The following is a 27,922-nucleotide window of genomic DNA, read 5'->3' on the forward strand; positions in this document are numbered from 1 at the left end:
CTTCACTCCTCCTGCTTTTGTCATTTCCGGCCCAAGTGTCTTACTTTCCCCCAGAGCCACGCTGAAATACATGCAGAGAAAAACAAATGAATTCTTCCTCCTTTTGCTGTTTTCTTCTTCATCCCTCGGTGTTTACTGAGCACCTTCCATGTGCCAAGTGAGCACTTCGGAGCTGGAAGAAATTTCCGAACTCAGACTGTTCAGACCCTCTTCTTTAAGACCAAGGAGACTGACGCTTAAGGAATGAATCAGCCAAGACCATCCAGTGAGAGAGCTTTTGGGCCCCCATTCTAGGCCTTCTGATTGCTGCTACTATCTGTACATGGTTGTAAAGTGTGTTTTCCATTTGTTGGGTTTTATGCAGTAAAGGAGATGGGAAAGAGTAAGAAGGAAGAGTTTGGGGGAAATGTAAATATCTGCAAGATCACTTCGATAAGGATCATATTCTTTTTTCCTCGGTTTGCTCATCTTTAGAGTCATGATCATCGTTCCAGTATCTCCATAAGTTAGGGTAAGAGTCGTCTGAACAGCTTGATCTTGTTAGTTAAACTCGCTTTAAACGTTTTTTATTTTATTTACAAGCATTGTTAGGAACTGCCGAGCCTCAGGGTGTTTAATCCCTCTTCTAGTTACATAAATTTGTTGGCAAAATTGTGAGCAGGAGAAGATGACATCATAACAGAATAAAACTGTTACTTTTTGAAGGCAGTTTCCCTTAAAGAGTCATGCTGCCATACCAAAAACCTGCCTTTGCAAAAACTACTCAGAAAAGAGTAGGGGGAAGTCTTACTCTGTACAGCCTGTGCCATCGGAAGTGCAGTTTCATTCAGACTTGTTTTACAGTGTGTGACCACCATCATTTTCCTCGTTCACTTTGTGCATTTCTGAAAACCGAGTGTTGGCCTCAAACGACATGAGTTCCTAGACCTGTGCTGTCCAATGCAGCAGCCTCTTAGCCACGTGTGGCTTTCGAGCGTGTGCTAGGTGGCGGGTCAAAATTGAGGTTTTTGTAAGTGTAAAATACACACCAGACATCAAAGAATTAGTATGAGAAAAAAAAAAGATAAATTTTTAGGTGTATTAGGGTACATTAAAATATTATTAAAATTGCTTTATCTCTTTACTTTTTAATGTGCCTATAGACACAATTTAAATGACATATGTAGCTTGGATCATATTTCTGTCAGACAGCACTGTTTCAGGCCAAACACATGACTAAGTACGGAATGTCTTTTCGGCATCCGTCCTGAGGCTTTTGTTTATTTCTTTTACCCTGTTAAATACAGCCGCTCTGCTGTCACCCCTTACATTTCTGCCTTTATATCTGAGTCCGTGAGTGTTGCAGCTGCACGAATTGAATGGCAACACAGCCTTCCTGCTGTGCGTTTTCCCTAGGAAGCATTTTTACTTTATTCATTCAAAGGTCATTAATTCAACAATTATTAATTGAGAACATTTGCAGGAAGTATTGTGGGGATCAAGAGGTGATTCAACTAGTGGTTCCTGCTCTCTGGAATTCAGTGCGGTGAGGAAGATTAAACATATACAGCACTGTGAGTAGTGGAAAATAGATTATGATAAACATCAGCATTCATTGTTCCAATATGTTGTGACTCCGGAGGAAGAAAAGCTTCCTAGTTAAAAGTGGATCTTGAGGAGGGCCTTCAAGTATGGGGAAGGTTTCAAAAGGCAGAAGTATGGTATAGGAATCAAGATGTATGCCAGGAACAGAAACAAAGTAATTGATGGTAGAGGAAAACTTTCTCTGTTCCTAACACATCTGACCCCATATGTATGGGTTTTCCAAGCCAAACAATTCTCTTTGGATACCAACTGGGTAGCCTACAAGTCACTTCAGTTCTGACAGTAACTCCCCAGAGCTGGCACAGACCCCATAGATAAAGGGCTCAGTCCCACAAGACTGTGCTCCCTCAGACACTAATAGCAAGTAGTGGGTTTCCAGGTTAAATGCTTCTGACTTTGCTACAGATCAGGACTTTCCAAGACCCCCCACCCCCTCAGGTTTGCTAGTTGGCTAGAATGGCTTACAAATCTCAGGAAAACACTTACTTAGGTTTACCGGTTTATGATAAAGGGTACAGGTGAGCAGTCAGAGGAAGAGGTATGTATGGAGAAGTCCGGAAGTGTCCCGGACACAGGAGCTCCCGCCCTTGTGGAGTCACGTCACCCTCCTGGCACATGGATGTCACCAACCCGGAAGCTCTCTGAACCTTCTCACTGAGGGGATTTTTTTTTTTTTAACATCTTTATTAGAGCATAATTGCTTTACAATGTTATCTAAGTTTCTGCTGTATAACAAAGTGAGTCATCTATATGCATATGTATATCCCCATATCCCCTCCCTCTTGTCTCCCTCCCACCCTCCCTATCCCACCCCTCTCGGTGGTGGTGGTGGTGGTGGTCTCAAAGCACTGAGCTGATCTCCCTGTGCTATGCGGCAGCTTCCCACTAGCTACCTATTTTACATTTGGTAGTGTATATATGTCCATGCCACTCTCTCACTTCATCCCAGCTTACCCTTCCCCGGCCCTGTGTCCTCAAGTCCATTCTCTACATCTCTGTCTTTATTCCTGTCCTGCCCTTATGTTCATTAGAACCTTTTTTTTTTTTTAGATTCCATATATATGTGTTAGCATACGGTATTTGTTTTTCTTTTTCTGACTTGCTTCACTCTGTACGACAGACTCTAGGTCCATCCACCTCCCTACAATAACTCAATTTCGTTTCTTTTTATGGCTGAGTAATATTCCATTGTATATATGTGCCACATCTTCTTTATCCATTCATCTGTGGATGGACACTTAGGTTGCTTCCATGTCCTGGCTATTGTAAATTCACTGAGGGAATTTTAGGGAGACACGATCGATTATTAACTCAGTCTCCAAGCCCTCTCCCATTCCTAGAGATGGTGGGAGTGGGGCTGAAAGTTCTAGGTTTCTAGTCAAGGCTTGTCTTTCTGGCAGCCGGCCCCCATCCTGAAGTTATCTACAGTTCTGCAATAAGTTGCCTTATTTAGAACAAAAGAGGCTTCTATCACCTGGGAGCTTCCAAGGTGATAGAGCTCCTAAATGGAGCTCAGTGTCAGGAATAAAAGACTTCCTATCACTCACAAAAGTCCAAGAGCTTTAGGTGCTCTGTGTCAGGGACCAAACATATATTTCTCATAACATCACAGATGTCTTGGGAAGTGCAAATTTTGGTAGAGTACAGGTCATCCCCAGCAGTGAACCCTGTCACCCTTTACAGCTTGATCTGACTGCACAATAAATGTTTGCAACCCCTGGACCACCTCAGGTGCTTCTGTGACCTGGGGCCTTGGAGTCAGCACAGCCTCCTCTATGTGCTGGACCACCAGGCCTGGTCCAGCAGAGGGTGGTAGGCACATGAGGTGAGGCCTTGGTCTGGAGGTTCTGAACCAGACCCAGAGATTGCTCGTGGTAGGTGATATCAAGGTGACTCAAATTCCATCTGGGTTTAATTTTTTTCCTTCTTAATGAGCAACATTATTCAGATATTAAAGCTGAATAATAAAGGATTAAACTTGGAAGGAATGGAGTATTTGAAAGAGTTGGAATTGAGTTAGTGCTGAATGGAAGCTCTATGCTCTGTCAAAATATTGGTATGGGATTTGGGAGAAATAGTTCCTATTTTCAAGTTTTTGAAACTCTGGATGGTTTTCAGAGTACTTTTTCGGGGGTGCCTTTTTCCATGGGACTGTTTATATTCATAACTTTCAATCCATTCGATGGATGATCAAGCCTCGTTTATTTCTTCCCTTAACAGCTCTCGTATTTGTATATTTCTTCCTGCAGTAGTTGGGGGTCTTTCAGCTAAAAGTGACGGGAACTCAAACTAAGTGAGCCATAAGATAAATGTGTTAGAAGGACTCTCGGAAGTATCAAAGAACTCAAGGACAGGAAGTGGCTGGCGTTCAACTACAAGTACTTCCTGCCTCCCCATCTCCTTCTCTGTCCCCATGTGTGTCCCCTTTGTTTCTTTCTCTCTCACTGCAGACCAGCTCTGTCTGCTTTTCTGGTCCACCTGGTTAGAAACATGGCCTTGACATGTCCCAGATTTTACAGCATTAAGATTTTACAGTCATTAAAGAAAGACTGGTTTGACTTTCTTAGTCCCAAATCCAGAAATCCCATCAGGCACCCACTTGAGACCAGTTAACTGTGGTCAAGGGATCATGGGACTGTGAGTGGTCCAGCCTGAGCGCCTATGTGTGTCTTCCCTGCCTTCCCCTCCCCCACCCCCAAGAAATCACATATATAATGTGTGAATTTATATGCCATATAAAAATATAGCAACGACCCATCGGAACCAAATGGCTGGAGTGCAGGTTAGTATAATTCTGCAAAGAAAAGGTGCTATTTCTAGAATAAATGAGGAATGGGCCTCTGGACCAAAGAAAAGAGTGCCTATATTCACTACAGCTCCTCTCTGTCCCCGCTGAGCCTGGGTATTAGAAGCTTTCACCTTCATCATAATGATTTGCTTACTGGACTCTTTTCCTCCTGTTTTACACCAGTTCAGTCCATCTTCTGTGTCGCTGCCACTGTGATCATTCCAAAGTGAGAATGTGATCCTGTCATTTGCCAACAAGCTAAAGTCCAGCCTTCTTAATAACAAAGCATGTAAAGTCTTACATGCACTGACCTCAGCCTGTGCCCCGTTTTTCTCTCTTTCTTCCCCTCCCCACTGCCCTTTGCACACTACTCCCATCACGCCCAGCTCCTTACCTCTGTTGCTTGGCTAGCTCCGCTTTTACCTGGACTGCTTTTCCAACTTGTCTTCTCAGTAATTTGTCTTTCAGAATTCAGCTCAGGCTTTGCCTCCTCTGGAAACCTTTCCTGATCCTTGCCACCCCGACCCCCTGCCGTGTAATTATTCCATCTTTGTATTCCTGCCAAACCCTGTACAGTCAGCTGTCTGTGTCCACGGGTCCCACAGCCACAGATTCAGCCAACTGCAGACTGAAATTTTCAGGGCAAAAAAAAAAAAAAAATTTCCAAGGAGCTCCAAAAAGCAAAACTTGAATTTGTCACACTCCAGCAACTGTTTACATAGCATTTATATTGCATTAGGTTTTGTAAGTAATCCAGAGATGATTTACAGTATATGGGAAGATGTGTACGGCTTGTATGCAAACACTGCAACATTTTATGTAAGGGACTTGAGCATCCTTGGATTTTCGTATCCATGGCTGTCCTAGAACCAGTCGCCCAGGGATATCGAGGGAGAACTATTCTACGTATTGTACTCTTTCCTTTTCCTGGTTACTTTCCTCAAATAGAATCTGAGAGCCTGATAACTAGTTGGCTCTTATTTCTGTCCCAATTAGCTCATAATACATACTCAGTAAATGCCTATTAAATGCATGCAAAAATAAATTAATTCTTTGAAGAAACACTGCTTCATGAGCCCTTAGAAATTTGAGCTGCCATGTAGAACAGTACTTTCCATGACATAGTTGTTTCCTATAGCTTTGAGGTCCCTGGGATCAGGACCCATGCCTCATTGCTGGTAGATGTGCAACAGATGCTGTCAGCTTGCTTTGAGTCTTTAAGATGCTTGACATCTTTACAGTTGGACAATATTGACATTATTTGGTGTGCATATATAGGCAACTGTAAAGGAAATGATTGATCCCCTTGTAAAAGGATAGCAGTTACTTGACAACTTTTTAAATGTGAAGTTGGTGTCCATCAATAGAACTCACCAGTAATCAGAATGATCGTTCTGGCTGGTGTCCCTTCTTTGATGCCCAGGAGCAGATATGCTCAAATACAGGCTGGAGTTAGCACTGGCAGAGATGCTTTTGGAAATAGCAGTGATGAAGACAGTTCTGATCACAGAGGCTCTCCTTTCAATTTCAGTCCTGCTTCTCCAAGTTGAATGAAGCTTAACTCTACTTTTTTTGTGACGCTTCACATCTCTGATATTAGGAGAAAGAGATGAAAAAGCAAAAAATGTTGAAACTTGGTGTTAAAAGGAAAATTTCAACGTGACATGAAATGTAGGACTTTAATTCTTTTTAGTCTGGTTCAGTTCTCATAACACAATGTGGGGACACATGACCACATTTGGCATATGTATTTCATGTTAATTTTACTCTTTCAAATGGACAAAATTGAAAAGTAACCACCAACAGGACATTGGCTCGCCGATATTTATAAAACCAGAGAAATACGGTTTGTGGCAAGATCTCAGGCACAGTTTCCAAAATCAGTAGTGGCCAGGACAGGCAGTTAGTTGCAGCTGACTCTGCAGATGTGAACAGTGGATGAATTGTATCCAGAGAGGAGGATGACAGGATAGCATGAGTGCAGAGAGACACACTCCTTCGTGCAAAGCAAAGCCAGCCCACATAGAGTAGACTTTTCTCCCCCACGGGAAGCCCTTTTGATTCTTTATTTGGGGGCTAGGAAGTACACAGTGTGTTTTGTATTGATCCTTTTGACACAGAGCTCAATGAACTATAGCAACTCTCTTGTCATGGCCATATGAACCTTTTTTGCCTTTTCTTTTTTCTTTCTTCATTTGCTTCATCAAATAGGGAGCACGTATCTACTGTGTCTATGCCTGTAATGACTGAAGAAATGAATTAGCACAGGCCCTGGCTCAGGAAACCTCCCAGCTTGAGCAGACTGTAACACACTTAGGATGGTGCCTGGTACATAATAAATTCTCTATAAATGGCAGCTGTACTGTTAACGGGGGAGAGGACCCCCTCAGTAGATACCATCAAAACTGATAACAGTAGCTGCCGCATACTGAGTCTTACTGTGCACCAAGCATCGTATCAGTAGACAGTTCGCTAAAATGCCCACAGTTCTAATTTAATATAAAATGTGTGATTACTTATGTAGAGTGTGTATTCGAGAGGAGAAGCTATGGACTGAGGCAGCACAGAGGAGGGAAGTCAAGGAAGCATTGGAGGAGGTGACATTTAGGCAGGTATTGAAGAATGGCCAATGAGGTGAAGAGAAACAGGGGACTGCAGGAAGGGGAGACTTTCTTAGACTTCTACATTTTCTTTTCTTTTTTCCCCTGGACTTCCCACCAGAGGATTTCTTGGTCATTGGTGGAAGCGCTCAGAGCTGAAGAGATGGTTGACTCTTGACATAATATGTAGGTGAATAGGGGAGCTTGTTCCTGTCTTTTGGGAAAGGGGTGGGAATCCAGTAAACACACAAATAATGTCTGTACGGTGACACCTGTCTTGTCACTTCCACAGTTGAGTGGAAACAGACTTTGACCAAGGACTGTTGTGTTATCTACTACCCTGCAGCACTGTGGGAGGATTCACACTCACCCGTGCGGGTTGTTTTAAGCAGCCATCATGTGAGATAACAGATTTACAAGGTGGTTTCAGTGAACAGTCATTCACCATGACATTGCTTTAAAAAGTAAATTCTCAGAGTATTTTTGTTTGGTGGAATTATGTACAATAAAACCATTAGGAAAACCAAGGTCCTGATCTCTCAGAATTAATTATATAGAACAAAGGAAATCTCTCTATCTCTTTCTCATACACATACACACACAATCTGGTCAGATAGGTATGAAATTCAGAGTAAGAAGTAGTGTCCTTAAGAAAGGTTTCATAAGGGAGTGACATGTGAGATGATGCTGAAATAGTTTAATAAGGAGAAATTTGAAAGGAAGTAGTCTTTGACTCACTTTGCTAGAACTCTGATGTGTATGTTTTTAGATATTTCTTTGCCTAAAATTAAATTATCTTGAGAAGAGTATTGGGTTAATGACTTTCTGCCTAGAGAGGAGTTGAAGGGTATGAAAGTGATTTTGGAAAAAAACATGCTTTTTAATTTTCAAGAATAGTTCTTTTATGTTTTCTCTTTGTGACTAGACCAAAAGTGACTAGAGGACAAAAATCCATGGCTAATGCATATTTGAGTTCCCTGTAGTACCTAAAACTGAGAGGGGTGGCAACTAGGTATTGGCTGAATGCTTTCTGGATGAAATGTTTTATAACTGGAGAACATGTTAGTGAAAGTGTGCAAGTAGAAAGGACAAATGAAAGGATACAGAGGTAATACAATTGAAAGTACCTTTACATTTGGTTTTTATGGATCAGGAAAATGATTACAGATCACATTTCTTAGAACACCAATGCCCTCTTATTCTTCAAGGAATATAGAAGATGCTTTCTTTCTTTCATTTTTAAAAATGGCAAGTTGAATTTTGCTGAAATGCCAATGAGATGGGACTTTTAGATAAGAGTGGACTTTCACTGTGCTGCATCCTGCTCCTAAGTCCTGAGGCTTGTTTGCCTCAGAGTGTATATCACCCAGCACATTTGCCTTATTAAAAACAGCTTGTGATAACTTTATAGGATGTTCAGCAGTTCACAGAGATGCAAAGCTAACATTTTTAAGAGTGTGTGGAAGGTGGGACAGATATGTACAGCAAGCTGCAAGGAATTAAATGCTGGTCTGAATTTTACAAGTTGGAAACTGAGAGAAAGGAATGGGATTCTGAGAAGGTGGAGTCACATTTTATTGAAAACAGTGAAGACAATGACTTTCAGATTTTAAAAACAACTGGGGAGCATCTGTACCTTTGGCTCTTTTTCTAGTTGAAGGATCTTGGAAGTTGTGGGTCTCTACGAAAAAAGGTCTCACGATGTTGATTGGCATTGATGAAATATGAAAAATACTTGGTTTCCAAATTTGATTTTTTTTTTTTGCTCAGTTGTATCCATTAAGAAGTCCCCGCCCCCACCCTTGCCCTTCGCAGGCCTGCGGGACTAAGCGTCGCGGCGGCGCACTCGTGGCAAGAATCGGAGGAGCAGGAAACAGCAAGGATAGGCTCAGGGCCCAAGTCCCTCAGATTCCCCTCAGTTGTTGGAAGTAGCATCCAAACTGAGTGTCAGAAGCCACTCCATTCCTCTCCTGTGGTGAGCCACCTCCACCCTCCATCATTACAGATTTCTCTAGACACCTCAGTGTCCCAGTTTGTCTCCTACAGAGGTGTGCATAAAGATCCTCTACCTGACTTAGAATTGTACTAGCTTAGCAAAACTTGGAGGTCTATTGAAGAAATTTAAAAAGTAGAGTAAAGGGTCACCTTTGTGACCAGAGCCAACATTGCAGCTTGAACATCACTGAGCTGGAAGCCTGGGACAGAGAAACAGGGTTAATCTTGATTAATGGTGGAACAAATTTTGGACCTGTTGAGATTGAGAAGAGTGATTTCTTTGAGATCCTGAAGGGTGAGATCAAAGCCACCTGTCTGCCAGACAGGATACTGGACACTGGAGCGAGAGAGACAGGAGACCTCCCTATTCATATCTGACCATACAGTACCAGCCAGGAGATCTCCGTGGGTCCCAGAGGCAGACCTCACCTCAAAACTCTGGGATGACCTTGGATATTCCACAGGCTGCATGTCAGGCCTGTGCCTCTGAGGTGGGAGAGCAGAGTTCAGGACATTGGTCCACCAGAGACCTCCCGGTCTCCATGGAGACCTCCCGGCTCCATGTAATATCAAACAGTGAAATCTCTCCCAGAGATCTCCATCTCAACACTAAGACCCAGCTCCAGTCAACGACCGGCAAGCTACAGTGCTGGACACCCTATGCCAAACAACTAGCAAGACAGCAACACAACCTCACCCATTAGCACAGAGCCTGCCTAAAATCATAATAAGGTCACAGACGCCCCAAAACACACCATCGGATGCAGTCCTGCCCACCAGAAAGACAAGATCCAGCCTCATCCACCAGAACACAGGCACCAGTCCCCTCCACCAGGAGGCCTACACAACCCACTGAACCAACCTTAGCCACTGGGGGCAGACACCGAAAACAGCGGGAACTACGAACCTGCAGCCTGTGAAAAGGAGACCCCAAACACAGTAAGTGAAGCAAAATGAGAAGACAGAGAAACACACAGCAGATGAAGGAGCAAGGTGAAAACCCACCAGACCAAACAAATGAAGAGAAAATAGTCAATCTACCTGAAAAAAGAATTCAGAGTAATGATAGTAAAGATGATCCAAAATCTTGGGAAAAAAATGGAGAAAATACAAGAAACATTTAACGAGGACCTAGGAGAACTAAAGAGCAAACAAACTGATGAACAACACAATAAATGAAATTTAAAATTCTCTAGAAGGAATCAATAGCAGATTAACTGACACAGAAGAACGGATAAGTGACTTGGAAGATAAAATAGTGGAAATAACTACTGCAGAGCAGAATGAAGAAAAAAGAATGAAAAGAACTCAGGACAGTCTCAGAGACCTCTGGGACAACATTAAACACACCAACATTCGAATTATAGGGGTCCCAGAAAAAGAAGAGAAAAAGAAAGGGACTGAGAAAATATTTGAAGAGATTATAGTTGAAAACTTCCCTAATAAGGGAAAGGAAATAGTTAATCAAGTCCAGGAAGCACAGAGAGTCCCATACAGGATAAATCCAAGGAGAAACACACCAACACACATATTAATCAAACTAGCAAAAATTAAATACAAAGAAAAAATATTAAAAGCAGCAGGGGAAAAACAACAAATAACATACAGGGAAATTCCCATAAGGTTAACAGCTGATCTTTCACCAGAAACTCTGCAAGCCATCAGGGAGTGGCAGGACATATTTAAAGTGATGAAAAGGAAAAAACTACAACCAAGATTACTCTACCCAGCAAGGATCTCATTCAGAATCGACAGAGAACTTAAAACCTTTACAGACAAGCAAAAGCTAAGAGAATTCAGCACCACCAAACCAGCTTTACAAAAAATACTAAAGGAACTTCTCTAGGCAGAAATAGAAGAAAAAGACATACAAAAAGACACAATAGAAGAAAAAGACGTACAATAACAAACCCCAAACAATTAAGAAATGGTAATAGGAACATACATATCAATAACTACGTTAAATGTAAATGGATTAAATGCTCCCACCAAAAGACATAGACTGGCTGAATGGATACAAAAACAAGACCCATATATATGCTGTCTACAAGAGACCCACTTCAGACCAAGGGACACATACAGACGGAAAGTAAGGGGATGGAAAAAGATATTCCATGCAAATGGAAATCAGAAGAAAGCTGGAGTAGCAATTCTCATATCAGACAAAATAGACTTTAAAATAAAGACTATTACAAGAGACAAAGAAGGACTCTACATGATGGTCAAGGGATCCATCCAAGAAGAATAACAATTGTAAATATTTATGCACCCAACATAGGAGCACCTCAATACATAAGGCAAATGCTAACAGCCATAAACGGGAAAATCGACAGTAACACAATCATAGTAGGGCACTTTAACACCCCACTTTCACCAATGGACAGATCATCCACAATAAAAATCAATAAGGAAACACAAGCTTTAAATGATACATTAAACAAGATGGACTTAATTGATATTTATAGGACATTCCATCCAAAAACAACAGAATACACTTTCTTAAGTGGTCATGGAACATTCTCCAGGATAGATCATATCTGGGTCACAAGTCAAGCCTTGGTAAATTTAAGAAAACTGAAATCGTATCAAGTATCTTTTCCAACCACAACACTGTGAGACTAGATATCAATTACAGGAAAAAACCTGTAAAAAATACAAACACATGGAGGCTAAACAGTACACTACTAAGTAACCAATAGATCACTGAAGAAATCAAAGAGGAAATCAAAAAATATCTAGAAACAAATGACCAGGAAAACACGATGACCCAAAACCTATGGGATGCAGCCAAAGCAGTTCTAAGAGAGAAGTTTATAGCAATACAATCCTACCTCAAGAAACAAGAAAAAGCTCAAATAAACAATGTAACCATACACCTAAAGCAATTAGAGAAAGAAGAACAGAAAAACCCCAAAGTTAGCAGAAGGAAAGAAATCATAAAGATCAGATCAGAAATAAATGAAAAAGAAATGAAGGAAACGGTAGCAAAGATCAATAAAACTAAAAGCTGGTTCTTTGAGAAGATAAAAAAATTGATAAACCATTAGCCAGATTTATCAAGAAAAAAACTGAGAAGACTCAAATCAATAGAATTAGAAATGAAAAAGGAGAAGTAACAACTGACACTGCAGTAATACAAAGGATCATGAGAGTTTACCACAAGCAACTACATGCCAATAAAATGGACAACCTGGAAGAAATGGACAAATTCTTAGAAATGCACAACCTTCTGAGACTGAACCAGGAAGAAATAGAAAATATGAACAGACCAATCACAAGCACTGAAATTGAAACTGTGATTAAAAATCTTCCAACAGGGCTTCCCTGGTGGTGCAGTGGTTGAGAGCCCGCCTGCCGATGCAGGGGACACGGGTTCGTGCCCGGGTCCGGGAGGATCCCACGTGCCGCGGAGCGGCTGGGCCCGTGAGCCATGGCCGCTGAGCCTGCGCGTCCGGAGCCTGTGCTCCGCAATGGGAGAGGCCACGGCAGTGAGAGGCCCGCGTACCACAAAAAAAAAAAAAAAAATCTTCCAACAAACAAAAGCCCAGGAACAGATGGCTTCACAGGCGAATTCTATCAAACATTTAGAGAAGAGCTAACACCTATCCTTCTCAAACTCTTCCAAAGTATAGCAGAGGGAGGAATACTCCCCAGCTCATTCTGTGAGACCAGCATACCCCTGATACCAACACCAGAGAAAGATGTCCCAAAGAAAGAAAACTACAGGCCAGTATCACTGATGAACATAGATGCAAAAATCCTCAACAAAGTACTAGCAAACAGAATCCAGCAGCACATTAAAAGGATCATACACCATGATCAAGTGAGGTTTATCCCAGGAATCCAAGGATTCTTCAATATATGCAAATCAATCAATGTGATACATCATATTACCAGATTGAAGGATAAAAACCACATGATGATCTCAATGGATGCAGAAAAAGCTTTCAACAAAGTTTAACACCCATTTATGATAAAAACCCTGCAGAAAGTAGGCATAGAGGGAACCTACCTCAACATAATAAAGGCCATATATGACAAACCCACAGCCAACATCGTTCTCAATGGTGAAAAACTGAAACCATTTCCCATAAGATCAGGAGCAAGACAAGGTTGCCCACTCTCACCACTGTTATTCAACATAGTTTTGGAAGTTTTAGCCACAGCAATCAGAGAAGGAAAAGAAATAAAAGGATTCTAAATTGGTAAAGTAGAAGTAAAGCTGTCACTGTTTGCAGATGACATAATGCTGTACGTAGAGAATCCTAAAGATGCTACCAGAAAACTACTAGAGCTAATCAATGAATTTGGTAAAGTAGCAGGATACAAAATTAATGCACAGAAATCTCTTGCATTCCTATACACTAATGATGAAAAATCTGAAAGTGAAATTAAGAAAACACTCCCATTTACCACTGCAACAAAAAGAATAAAATATCTAGGTATACACCTACCTAAGGAGACAAAAGACCTGTATGCAGAAAATTATAAGACACTGATGAAAGAAATTAAAGATGAAACAAATAGATGGAGAGATATTCCATGTTCTTGGATTGGAAGAATCAACATTGTGAAAATGACTCTACTACCCAAAGCAATCTACAGATTGAACGCAATCCCTATCAAACTACCAGTGGCATTTTTCACAGAACTAGAACAAAAAAGTTCACAATTTGTATGGAAACACCAAAGACCCTAAATAGCCAAAGCAATCTTGAGAAAGATAAATGGAGCTGAAAGAATCAGGCTCCCTGACTTCAGACTATACTACAAAGCTACAATAATCAAGACAGTCTGGTACTGGGACAAAAACAGAAATATAGATAAGTGGAACAGGATAGAAAGCACAGAGATAAACCCATGCACATATGGTCACCTTATTTTTGATAAAGGAGGCAAGAATATACAATGCAGAAAGACAGCCTCTTCATTAAGTGGTAATGGGAAAACTGGACAGCTACGTGTAAAAGAATGAAATTAGAACACTCCCTAACACCATACACAAAAATAAACTCAAAATGGATTAAAGACCTAAATGTAAGGCCAGACACTATAAAACTCTTAGAGGAGAACATAGGCAGAACATTCTATGACATTAATCACAGGAAGATCCTTTCTGACACACCTCCTAGAGAAATGGAAATAAAAACAAAAATAAACAAATGGGACCTAATGAAACTTAAAAGCTTTTGTACAACAAAGGAAAGCATAAACAAGACGAAAAGACAACCCTCAGAATGGGAGAAAATATTTGCAAATGAAGCAACTGACAAAGGATTAATGTCCAAAATTTACAAGCAGCTCAGGCAGCTCAGTGTCAAAAAAACAAACAACTCAATCCAAAAATGGGCAGCAGACCTAAATAGACATTTCTCCCAATAAGATATACAGATTGCCAACAAACACACATGAAAGAATGCTCAACGTCACTAATCATTAGAGAAATGTAAATCAAAACTACAGTGAGGTATCACCTCACACCAGTCAGAATGGCCATCATCAAAACCTCTACAAACAATAAATACTGGAGAGGGTGTGGAGAAAAGGGAACCCTCTTGCACTGTTGGTGGGAATGTAAATTGATACAGCCACTATGGAGAACAGTATGGAGGTCCCTTAGTAAAAATAGCACTACCATACAACCCAGCAATCCCACTACTAGGCATATACCCTGAGAAAACCATAATTCAAAAAGAGTCATGTACCACAATGTTCATTGCAGCTTTATTCACCATAGCCAGGACATGGAAGCAACGTCAGTGTCCATCCACAGGATGAAGAAGATGTGGCACACATATACAATGGAATATTACTCAGCCATAAAAAGAAACGAAATTATTTGTACGAGGTGGATTGACCTAGAATCTGTCATACAGAGTGAAGTAAGTCAGAAAGAGAAAAACAAATAACGTATCCTAACACATATAATTGGAATCTAAAAAAAAAAAAAAAAAAAGTTCTGATGAACCTAGGGGCAGGACAGGAATAAACATGCAGACGTAGAGAATGGGTTTGAGTTGAGGACAGTGGGAGGGGCAAGTGTAAACTGGGACAAAGTGAGAGAGTGGAAATGGACTTATATATACTACCGAATGTAAAATAGCTAGCTAGTGGGCAGCAGTCGCATAGCACAGGGAGATCAGCTCCGTGCTTTGTGACCCCCCCAGAGGGGTGGGATGGGCGGGGGAGAGAGATGCAAGAGTATTTGTATAGCTGATTCACTGTTATAAAGCAGAAACTAACACCATTGTAAAGCAGTGATACTCCAATAAAGATGTGTTAAAAAAAGAAAAAAAGAAGTCCCCTGTCTGCCACAGTCTAATTAAGATACTAGTGACTTCATAATGAATAGGTGAAATAAACATTTAAGAATTCTAATGAAATTAGTTAGAAGTCTTGAGTAAATATATTTCTCTAGTATAATGTGCTGGCTTTGAAAAAAATTATTTTGTTTGAAGTGGTTAGTTTCTAAAGAATAACTCAAGAAAATGGTTTTGTTATCTTTTTTGAAATGTCAATGATTTTGTATTAGAAAATACGAAAATCATGTCCTCTTGTTACAAACCTTTGTGATTAAATTATAATTAAATTTTTAGCCATGAAAAGAAAGATAATAGTTTGTGAATAGTAGTTTGTTTATACTACTAAGAAGATTTCAAGGGAAATGATTGGGCTACCTAAGACAGAGAAATTATTTTAAACATCTTTAACACTGTTTTCATAACAGTCATACCAAATAATTATTCTAGCACCAAAAATTGTTCTAATTCTGTGCAAACTACAAATTATACTTGATGTGGCCATACTTGTTTATCCACGTGAACCCTGGAATGATGGTGCCGGAGAGGACTCATCTAGTGACCAAATCTGTATTTGACCCTTGAAGGAACCAAGTTCCCTGAAAATGTGCATTGAAAGTAATGCAACACTAAAAATCTGTCTTGCAGTTTGAAATTCTACGTTTTCATAACAGTTTCTCATGTTCATTCCGTGTTCTTATCTGCATTCCAACATCTTCTGCTGGTATTATGTTTATTTATTGAAAAATTATTACATACAGTGGCTGCTCTCTGTGAGGTACCAACCCAGGCACTAGCATGAGACAAAGCCCCTGCCCCCAACAGGTTCACCTGTGAGTGGAGGTGAGACCCACACCAGTTGAATTAAGCCATAAAGCAGGAGCACATGTGAACTAGTGCCACGGGAGCTATAGAGTGCTGTGGAATTTCATAGGAGGAGGGGGGATCCCTGGTAACGTGCATTAAATAAAAAAATGATAACAAGAATCTTTTCAGTTGCTTTGAGCTTTTAGGGGAAATCCTTCAGATTTCTGGGCTTCAACTTTCTTACTGATAAATGTTGAGTAAAAGCATAACCTGTACTCCATGACTGGTTTGAGGGAGATGACCATTCTAAAATGCTTGTGATCAAAGGTTTTGAAATTCGAGACATAATTCAGTTCAGGGAGAGGCCAGTTTTTGGCAAGAAAAGAACAATGATGTCTGCCAGTACTATCAGGGCCCTTTCTCTTCTGCAGAGTTTTAACATTTGTCTGAATTTGGGAGGGTGAATGCCTAAAATGAAAGATTGCTGTCTTCCTTTTTATGAGCAAAAACAACTTTAGACTATTAACCGTTTGTTAGAAATGAAAGTTGGCACAGAATTTGGAATGATTATTACTAAGGGTAGGCCCCCCAGTTTTGGGGTGGATTTCATTTTATTTCAAGTAACATTACTGTGAGTGTAAATCTCTAGCTTTCTAACCTTGTATGCAAAATAGCAAGCTGTTAAATACAAGTGTTAGGTAGGTATGAAAAATTAACATACAGGAAATAAATTATTATTTCATTGTATGTAGCAACCACCAAGAGGAATTCATTGAGACTTTAGAGGGAAACAATGAACATACCTAGAAATTGGAAAGTAGCCTCTGTTGGCCATTTAAAGTAAGGAGAGTTGATTTAGGTCAAAAGGAAAGGAAAATGTTCTGAGATTGAAACTTAAGTGTTATAAGATGCCATTAAAGGGAGGTTGTAGAATCTCCTTTTCTGGAAATGTTTAAAAACAAGACAGATCTTCACCTCTCAGGAGAAGTGTTGAAGTTCCGTCCTGCCTTGAGGCAGGAAGATTAACTGGATTAAGCCTGTGTGGTCTCTCAAGTCTTTGGAAGAGCCCTTGAATGCAGTAAATATTTCACACTCTGTTGGCTGAAACTACTTTCATAGCTGTTCATTTTAACCTTGGTTGTCCTAAGACCAGAGTGAACGTTTGTATAAATAACAAAACTGAATTTGGATTTGAGGTTGATGTAAGTTGTGTGTGTACCTGAATCAGTTTTAAAAGCATTAAAGTACATGTAGTGCTGAAACTATTCAGAGCATAACTTAGTCTTTTGATGATGTGGAAAGTACCTTCTTTCTTGCAAGTTCTCAATGACAGTAATCATTTAATAAATAATTACAAAGCAGCTACTATGGACAGTGCAGGATACAAATATGAATTAGGTATGGTTCCTGCTTTTAAGGATCTTTGTCTACCAGGGGAGATAAAACATATGCACCCATCATATACATAAGTGAAAAATAAAATAATTGGGATAGGAGTCACACAAAAAAAGGATTAAACAGTGTTGTGAGAGTTCAGAGAAGAGAAAGCAAATCCCTTTGGGTTTAACCAAGGAATACTTCCTGGAAGAAAAATATATTGAACTGGGCCTTAAGGAGTATGAACCATTCTGAAGGGTGGAAATAAAGAAAATGACAGAGGTGGAATTGTACTTAGCAGCTCCAAGGTATGGAAAGTTCAGCTGAAGCTTAAGGAATTTGGGGGACATAGGCTGGAAGGGTCTCATATGGCCAGTCTCAAGTGCCAGGTCAAAGTGCTTGGGTTCTGATTGCTCAGTGCTTAGGATCTCTTGGCAATGATTAAGCATTAAAGGGTCTCTGTCCCTTTAGGATTGTAATTTACCATTAGAGTTGCAAGGGGTGGGCAGGCTGTAACAAGGAGCCTGTGAAAATCACTTCTGAGTCACCTGAGCCAGTTTGCTTGAGGAGTATGCTGAAAAACACTAGTTTCAAGGCATGTTAATAGGTATTACTCTCCTCACCAAAAGTAACTGAGAAATAAAAAAGTTACACAACTAAATGGGTTTATTTGCTGGAGGACTTTTCAGAGACTTTAATATTGAGAATTGCATAGAAAATCTTAAGCAGGGTAAAATATCTACCATTTCTGAATGATGTAATCTTTATTTCATGGACCGTCTCATGAAACTGCTGTTCCTTGGTGCACACTTTGGGGAACGTTGCCTGATGCATTTGCTGATGATGGCTGGAACATGAGTGGTGGTCATATGCGTGGGAAACAGTGATTAGATGTGTGTCCTCATGGAGGCAGCATGAGCCATTCCTGCTACACAGTAGGCATTCAGTAACTATGCAGAAAACTAAAGCATGCGAGCGTGAATTATTGATTTATTAACAATACTTGGCCCAAGACTGGGAGTACAAGATTTCCGGGAACGTGGGGAGTTTTGACAAAGCTTTGGCTATGCTAGAAATGGTAGCATCATGGAAAGTTAGAAGGAGCTGGTGTAAATGAAAGTTGATCACTTTAGTGTTTCTTGTGAAGCCATGGAAGGTCTGGCTGGAGAGTTTCAGCAGATGCTGGAACCATGGACTTGGGAGAGAAGCCATTGTTCTTTCTCACTAAATGTATCATTTAAAAAATTTTGGCTAAGATGTCTCCTTGTTTGAATTATGGATAAGTAGCAATTTCTATGTGCAACTTAGTCTAATACAAGAAAATAACCGTCTGTTTAGTCTGAAAGAAACTTCAGGGCTAATAAAGCATCAAACCTATGGTGTTTTCTCATTTTTTTTTTAATAAGACAGTAGCAGGCACCCTCATCTTCATCAGTGAATTTTTTTTCAGTCTGATTTACTCATGGAAGTTAATTAATTTTTAAGTTTAATGTTTTGTTCTTTCACTCAGGTATTTGCGTTTGATTATTGCTTTTGGTCCATGGATGAATCTAACACTACAAAATATGCTGGTAAGTTGGCTCTCTCTCTGCACTTGACGGTTGGGCCTCTGGCCTCTTCTTCCATTATGTCTGTTTTCTTTAATTATTCTGGAGTTCTGTTTTTCCCATAAAATTCGCACTCATTCTTTCCAATTCTGGCACGTGGGCTTTGAAGTCAGTGAGATTTGGTTTTAGGATTTGGTTCAGCCATTTACTTGCTGAGAAGCCTCGGACAGGTTTTTTCCCACCCTCATTAAGCTTCAGGTTCTTTACCTGTAAAGGGGGTATGAAGTGTCCTCAGAGGTGTTCCAAGGATTAGAGATAACGGGGAACCACCTCAGGCTGTCAGTGGAAGGTGTTGTGGTTCTTACACGAAGAGGAGGTTTAATGTGCTGTGCCTTTCCTTGCCTCTAACTTTCAGGGAAGGCACTGCTCCGTTTAAGCAAGCAAAGCACAGATGCTGTTGGTTTCCAGGGCCCCCTCGCATCCTGGGTGTCCTAAAGTAGTCAGTGGTGATATGAACTAAAACTGTACATTCCTCAGGGAAACATTGCCTCAAGGGCCCACATTTTGCTATTGTTCCTTCCTTGCGGCATTTTATCCCGACTCCATTAAATACGGATGCCTGCTAATTTTATTTGTGATCACAGGTGAATCTTCACCTTTCCTGGGAGTTAAAATTACTTTAGCTCAAAAGGGAAGCATTTGTTTCAGTGGAGGAAGTCTTTGTTCCTTCCCTTCTGACTGTGACCCCTTTTTCTTAGATATATAGTCTTATTAATGAGCGTTTTCTCCTTATTTCTACTTATAAGAATGTCAGCTGAATGACTTTCCCATTTACTAAAGAAAGAAAGAAAGAGAGAGAGAAAGAAATATTGAAAGAGGAAGAAAGGAAGGAAGAAAGGGAGAAAGAAAAACAGTGAGGGGATGATGGTGAGGATGTAGCTCTTAAAAGATCAGAGGGTAAGAGAAGTTACTTGCTTATAGGAAATTGTGTTTATTGATAGCCTTTTCCTTGCTGCGTAAAGCAAATCTGTTGAGAAATTTGATGAGTAATTTTTTTCAAAAGTTAATGGCTGGAACTAGGAAAATTCCTTCCATTGCTCACATTGGGTAAATTAGCCTTTCTTTCCAAACACCATTCCTGCAACTTCAGCAGTGTATTTTATTAATGTGAGTAAATAGTTCTTAATATTGGTTGTAATTAGTTTGTCTTTTTATCAGTCCTTTGGGAGTCTATATAATAAATTCTACAGAGTCTAGGAGAGTCAGCCTTGACTGTTAGCACAGTATAATTTTGTGCTGGGTGTGTGCTTTGGGATTTAAATAAACAAAAGTAAAACACTTCATACTGTGACAGAAACAGATGAGGACAAATGCTATGGCTGTACAAAGTCCAATCTCTCACTCTGTTCAGTTGATACTATTCAGGATATAGTCAGATATAGCTCCCTGTATTAGAACTCTTATGCAATTGTCAGATACTTTAGAGGACTCCTCATCACTTATAGATAAAAATCTGTACTCTTTGGAGGACATTTAAGATCCTTTATTTTATAGCCCCGTCTACCTTCCCTACCCCTCTGCTCCCTGACTCCCCACCACCCCTTCTATGCTCCAGCCCAGTGTTTCTTCTTATTTAACCTAGGAAGCCAGAAAGTCTCAGAATAGTTCCTTAAGTATTCATGAAACTTCTACTGTGTGCAGCCTAGGAAGCCCTTGAGAAATTATAACCTAAGTTGGAAAGCAAAAGAATGCATGACAAACAACAGTAAACGTTTTGAGATAGTATTTAACCTCTAAATTTTACAGGTTTTAAGTACTATAGAAAACCCAAGGAGAGGCAAAATGTGGAAAGACTGAAGTTGCCTGGGAAGGCATCATAGAGGAGATGGGACTGAAACTGGACATAAAAGTTGAGCATAGATTAAGCCACGGGGCAGTATGGAGGGCATGTGGACGAGAGGAAGCAATACGGTGTCGAGGAAAGCACACGGACTCTGAACTCCACCCTGGGTTTAAGTCTCAGGAAGCTTGCTTTGGTTCTCTTAGACAATTTAATCTCTCTGAGTTACAGTTTCTTTTCTGTAAAATGGGAAACACGGCAGTGATAATACCTATCTTATATGTTGTTATAAGGGTTCAGTAGGTAACTTAATGAGCTGACCGATGGAAGGTGCCCAGAAATGATACTTAGTTTGGCTTTTCTGTAAGTGAGGATGCAGAAGTGGGAGTGAGCATGGTGTGTAACACTGGCCTGAGCAAAAGATGCATTCTGGGGGGGAATCAGTGGGAGACCTACTTGTACATGTTAAGTGAGGCCAGATAATAGGAAAGTTTAAAAGCTAGACTAAGAAATGTAGATGATATGGTGAAAAATAGGAGAGGGGCTATTGGAGTGATGGGTTTAAAATAATGCGTTAGGAAGATTGTTTTTCTCTTTCTTTTCCATATCTCTACAATCACATCCTCCATTACTGCCCATAGAGACCATTCTAGCTTTCTGCAGTGTATCACTCATACCTCTGGATGTAGGACAAACTTTTTTTTTTTTACTCGAGATAATTTTATTAAGTACAGATGATAAAATTAAAATGTGAAAACTCAAGATTTCTGTAGCTCTTCATTACAAATAGTATGTGCCGAAGTATTTTAAAAGATTAAAATGATTTTTAAACATTTTGATAGCTTAAGCTTTACTAAATTTTAGCTTGCATGATCACATCTAATACCATGTTCCTGGTATTAGCCCTGAAATAGGATTCTCTTGGTCGATGGAGCAGAGTCTATTTACAAAATAAGAGGAGTTTCTTATTCTTTAGGTATCCCCATTATTGTACAAATTCTGTGACCACCTCAGCGAAAAGTAAAATTCTTGCTTACTATTCTTTCAGGGTTTTTTGCGCTCATTGTAAATAATTTGCCTAGTGAATATATTACTAGTAGATTAGTTGATTGGTTTCTATACTAATATGATTACCTTTCTCTTTTTTAAATTTAATTTTTATTTTATATTGGAGTATAGTTTGATGTCCCTTCTCTTTAATTAAAAGAAGCAATTCCTTCTTAATTGTGAATAGAAACATTAAGATGGAAGCATTCATTCTCTGATGGGACATAGAAGAAACGGAGAAGGGGAAGCACATAGTTCCTGAAACTGACCTATTTGTCAGACTCCATGAATAATGGCATCATTGATACTGAATCGGAGCTCTTGAGGCAGCTCTCAAAACTTGGGGGGCAGAGAGGAGGAGGGAGAGGGCAGAGAGATGAGTGCATGGATTGAAAGAGCAAAGAGGGGCTCTCAGTTTCATGGGGTGTGTCAAATGTTAAATTCTCAATTATGTTTTATGTTACTCTGCTCATTTAAAAGCTATAGCAAGCAAGAGCTTCCACTTTCAGACTGATTTAGAAACCCATAATTCTATAGTAGGTATAATGGCACTGCAGTGGGTTGGGTGGAGTGGTTGAAGCGTGCAGGCTTTTAAATCGAACTGCCTGGGTTCCAGTCCTGCCTCCCCCACCTTTTATCTATGTAAGATCGGGTGAGTTCTGTTTCCTCTTAGGTTAGATAAGGCTGATAGTAGTTCTGATCTCATAGGGTTGATTTGAGGACTAAATGACCTGTTCATGTAAAGTACTTAAACCACAGGAAATGCTCACTTAATATTTATCATCGGAGCTTCCCTGGTGGCGCAGTGGTTAAGAACCCGCCTGCCAATGCAGGGGACACAGTTTCAAGCCCTGGTCCGGGAAGATCCCACATGCCGCGGAGCAACTAAGCCCATGCGCCATAACTACTGACCCTGCGCTCTAGAGCCCGGGAGCCACAACTACTGAGCCCGCGTGCCACAGCTGCTGAGCCTGCACTCTAGAGCCTGTGCTCCGCAGCAAGAGAAGCCACTGCAGTGAGAAGCCCGCGCCCCGCAGCGAAGAGTAGCCCCCACTCGCCGCAACTAGAGAAAGCCCGCGAGCAGCAACGAAGACCCAGTGCAGCCAAAAATAAATAAATAAATAAATTTAAGAAATATTTATCATCATCTTTATCACTGTCATGTTGTAGCAGTAGTAAGAATAGTAGCATCAGTCCTTTGGAGAGAAAATGCATTGTGTGTGCTGGTATTTATGAGACCTGGTTTTGCCACAAACTGCTAAACTTTGGGGATGTCTGTTTCTTCATCTGTGAAAGGAGGATGTATAACCTAGAATGATCTCAGATCTCTTCCAGCTCTCAGATTAAACATGAATCAGACATTTTATGCTGGCCACACAGCTGTTGCCGTGGACTTTTCAGAGTCAAATCAAAGGCTTGTTTGTTAAGCCATTTGAATTGCATTGAATCGTGCTTTGAGACATTTCACAATTTAAATGTATTATCTCTTATCACCACCTTTTGGTTAGCGAGTCTGTGCATAATTCTGAATCTTTAAGCAAAAACCCTTGTGCCAGGGCTAAGAAAAAACAGAAGTAACCTACAAAATCAGGCACCCACAGCGTGGGATTTCTACGTAAATCCTTTTCCTCTCCCCAAGCCCAATATATACATACACATAAACATAGATCAGCATTGAGGATTATAATGTTATTATAGTGAATACTGATAAACTTGAGAGCATCATAACAGATAATAGGCCTTTCTAAATGTTTAAATCACTACTAATTTCATTTAAGGGCTTCTCGATAATAAATCAATACATTTTTTATCACTGTCTAAAATGTGTCATGTTGGTTAAATAACAATGACTTCCAGTAGCCTTGGTTTTGCTTTTCTTCCTAGCAGGAGAATATTTTTCATAAACCTGTTTTTCTATATATCTTCATACCAAAAATAAAAATCAGTCTAGTGGTGGCATATCTGGGTATCTATATGGACAAGAACATTTCCTGACCTGAGAGATTCTAAACTGTTGACTTAGAAATTATATGACAGTTCTCACCATATGGTATGTTGCTCAGATTTGCTGAAACCTGTGTTTTCAGGCATTGTAATACCCTGCAATTCAGGAGAAATGTTCTACGTCTGATTCTTGTTCTGCTAACGTTGCTTTGTACCGTGAAGGGACAGCTGAGTGCCTCCTAGCTATGGCTATTGCCGTGGGGAGAATAGCCATGTTTGCTTCTGTTCCTATGATGGGAGAGTTTATGGGCTCAGAGGTAGAAATGGTTTCTGTTTCATATTGTTTAACTGTGCATCAAAATTTACATTCTATAAGTTGGCGGTAGCCAAAATAGAACCAATTTTTTAAGCAGACTTCCAAAGTATTTGTTATAGCATATTGTATTGATTCATTATTTTACTATTCAAATGTATATGAAGACCTCAGCAAGTGTCTTGTGTAGAACAAATACTCAGTAATTGTTAGCTGTTAAGTTTATCAAAACTGTGGAAGTTTTCCCTGTGGTTATGAGAAGCAGTAGTAGTTGACTGTGTGAAAAGTTTGTTAGAGATTCACTATAAATGGTGCATGCCATCTTAAAAGACATTTATGAAACACTGACTGCAGAATCCTTCTAGATTTTTCTTTCTCTTTTACAGTCTTACAAATTCTTACCCATACCTAATCTGACAGTTCTTTTAGGGGCTCACCTTTATCAAGTTGTTCCTAAGCATCCAAGCTAGTTTTCTTAGAACCAGCAACTCTCTTTTTGCATTTGTTAATTATGTAATTACAGAGAAGTGTAACTGACACAAACCAGTTCAGGAGCAAACATAACTGACCCTTTGTGGGAACATAACTCAGCTGGTGGGGGTCCAGAGAGTTGTCTCCCAGTTGGGTGATTTAGTGTGCAGTAAGCATGCAGCAGTGTATTTTACAGATGGAAGAGAGAATGTTAATTGAGAGAATCGGGTAAGTGAAGGTCAGTAAAGAAAAATTTCTCTGAGGTAAGTCAGCTAGGCTGATACTGTTAAATTTTGTACAAGAGTGTGTGTGTGTATGCTTCTCTTTCTTCTCACCTCTACTCTCAGATTTTTTAATCCCACCCATCCCTGCCTTCTTCCACTTTCCTTTCTTTGTCAACATCTATTCCTTAGAGTATTTCTTGGCGCCCAGAGACATCGCTTAACTTAGTTAAGTGTGTTTAGAGGGGTGGATAATAATAACAACAATAGACAATAGCCTTCTGAGCACTAGTTTCCCAGCACTGCGCTCATCCCTTTACCTGCAGCAGGTCATTTAATTGTCAAAACACCAAATCAGTAGAGACTGATATTGCTCCCATTTTACAGATGAGAAAACTGAGGTTCAGAGAGGCCCTGCTACTTGTAAGAGAGCTGAAAGCAGTGGTAAATGTGGATTTGGGTCAGTGACAGTTACATGTGAAGATTTTTTGGATTCTACTGCAATCCCAGGCTCTCCTTTCTTCTCTCTCATCCCAACAAGAGGCTGTGCCTAGGGAATCATGTTATTGGAGTACTCTGGCTTGGAACCTAGCCAGGAATAATACTGTTAGCGTTCTCCCTCCTGTCAGAAGTTCTCCCGAGTCCTGAATGCCTGTGTTTGATTTGGGCTTTGTTCTCCACCCCCCAGCTCAAGTACCGTCAGTCTTGTGCACCCCACAGCCCAGAAGAGATATTGAGTCAGGTCTGCCTCTGTGTCAGAGGGACGCAGTGGCAGACACTGTCGAGCAGGTAGAGGTGAAGAACGGCTGCTTTTTCAGCAGTCGTTATATGTGAAAGTACCCTCGTGAATCACTCCAAAGTGCATTCTCTGTGAGACAGTCCTCACAGCTCTTTCGTCCGGGGCCCCGACGCCTGACCCCTCCTCTGTGACTCAGCCACTTTATATGGCAACAGAAGAAAGGAGCTGAGGTTCACTGCCAGCTCATGACTGGCCGCAGCGCTGTCAGGGGGTGGAAACATCCATCTGGGCGAGTCACCCAGGCCGCGCCGCAAGGAAAGCGCCTGAGGACTGCAGTGCTGATAGCTCCCAGATGCCACTGTGGAAAAGGGCCCCGTGTCTACCTTTACCCTCCAGGCCCAGGTTCTCAGGGTCCTTTCACCAGGCCCCTTAATGGCAACTCTTCTATAGTTTATTCAAACTTAAATCTCCTGTCATCAAGTCAAGCCTTTAAAGCCCTAGTTCCTTTATCTAAGCTCTGTAGTTTTGGGTCATTTAACTTAAACCAGGTTCAAAGTCACCACGTGACAGTTTCTGAGAGTTGCACTGTTTGGGGGAGAGATTACCTGGAACCTCGTCCACGATCGGCATTCCCCACCCCTTCGGGTACGTGTGGGGTGCCTGACCGGCCTTGCAGTGTCCAGGTGCTCGGATTTAGAGCCGGGCCACCTGCCAGGTCCAGACTCATCACGGCGCCAGCGCTGTCAGCCTGGTTAGGAGTGGAAAAACACCCTCACAGATGCGCAGGGCCAGGAACTCCAGATCATACATATTGAGCTTTTTTTTCACTCTTAACTCCAGTGAAAAAAGAGATGGGGAAAAGAAGGAAAACTGGGGATTCTGTTTAAAAGGATAAAATCGTGTCAAGATCCTGGCTTGCTCTTCCACGCCACAACCTTAGAAATATTCTGTCCACATGTCACGTCCAGCCTTGTATCTCCATACTTAGTGCTTTTGTCAGCCATGATCTATGTGAGACTGCCTTGGTTCATGCAGATTGTGAATAAAACAAGGTTATGCCCTCTTATTTTGTTCTCCCATTTCCTAGAGCAGAGCCCACTGTGATGTGTCACCCTGTTCCCCGTAAGCAGTCGGGTGTCAGCCAGCATATGCACGATATGCACTTTCCCTGCCATCCCTAGTTTCTCTTCTTCTGTGCTTTGCTATCAGGGCCCTCCTGCAGTGAGAGAATTACCTTGGTTACCCAGCTCCCCGTGCACATGCCTGGTAGCTTTGAGGCCATTGCTGCTATTCCCAGGAGGGACAGGTTACACACAAGTGTGGAGACTCGGGGTGTTAGCTTTTCAGAGAGCTGTACCATGTGTGACTCAGGGTTGGGTGGGTCAGATCTGTGACTTTGCTTGCAGAAATTCCATACAGGAACCCTCTCTACTGTTCTGACATCGTGTTGTGGTTGCTTCGGGCATGCCTGGGTTTTAAGACTTGTCCACACAGCTGTAGGAGTCTAATCATAAACCCCACGGAGGAAATTGGCACCTTGGTCATGGTTATGAACAAGTGAGGTCAGGTTTGCCCTGTGGTTCCCCTGTGCCAGGCACGTGGAGCTGACTTCTATAGCGTGACACATTCTATAGAGTGACTCTGTGGCAGGGGTCCTGCGGAAAAGTCACAAGCTCTTGGCTTGGACTGTGTTGTGCCTTTGTGTGGTTTGTCTGGGATAGAAACAAATTCTCATAGATCCTCTTGCTTCCCTCAGGACTTCTGAACTTACCCTTCTGTTTCCCTTCTGGGCTGGTACATACTTCCCGAGACAAGTGGCACTTCGTTCCATTTGAGTGTGAACCGGAGTCGGGAAACATTTAGGGTAGGGATAGTGCACCTTTTATGGATTCCCTGGTTCCCACTATCCAGCATAAATAGCTTTTTTTTTTTTTTTTTTTTGGTATGCGGGCCTCTCACTGCTGTGGCCTCTCCCGTTGCGGAGCACAGGCTCCAGATGCACAGGCCCAGCGGCCATGGCTCACGGGCCCAGCCTCTCCGCGGCACGTGGGATCTTCCCGGACCAGGGCACGAACCTGTGTCCCCTGCATCAGCAGGTGGACTCCCAACCACTGCACCACCAGGGAAGCCCAAAATAGCTCTTTGTGTGTGTGTGTGTGTGTGTGTGTGTGTGTGTGTGTGTGTGTGAACTAAGCTTCCAAAAGCAGTTGACAAATTGCTTTTTTTCTATGCTGAAAAAAGGGACTGCTGTGTTTAAAAAATAAAAAGGAACAAAGTAAAAAGAAACAAACAGAAACACCTTCCGTCTTTTGGATAAACCAGACTCTCCTTAATAGACTGCATAAGCATC

The 27,922-nt window shown here is 41.1% G+C and overlaps 1 protein-coding gene across 21 annotated transcripts in view; it reads left to right on the forward strand.

Annotated features, from left to right (window-relative positions):
* The window catches only part of KIF13A (kinesin family member 13A), a 212,761-nt gene that overhangs the window by 92,428 nt on the left and 92,411 nt on the right, over positions 1–27,922 (forward strand). For 20 of the 21 annotated variants that reach the window (XM_067006712.1, XM_067006714.1, XM_067006713.1 and 17 more), the window contains exon 4: positions 18,961–19,021. In XM_067006712.1, the coding sequence (XP_066862813.1) occupies positions 18,961–19,021 (61 nt within the window). Of the gene's footprint in view, positions 1–6,655; positions 6,664–18,958; positions 19,022–27,922 lie in introns of those variants that run through there. The other variant, XM_067006719.1, reaches the window with a different exon arrangement.

This window comes from Kogia breviceps, chromosome 10 (genome assembly GCF_026419965.1).
Source record: "Kogia breviceps isolate mKogBre1 chromosome 10, mKogBre1 haplotype 1, whole genome shotgun sequence".
NCBI lineage: Eukaryota > Metazoa > Chordata > Mammalia > Artiodactyla > Physeteridae > Kogia > Kogia breviceps.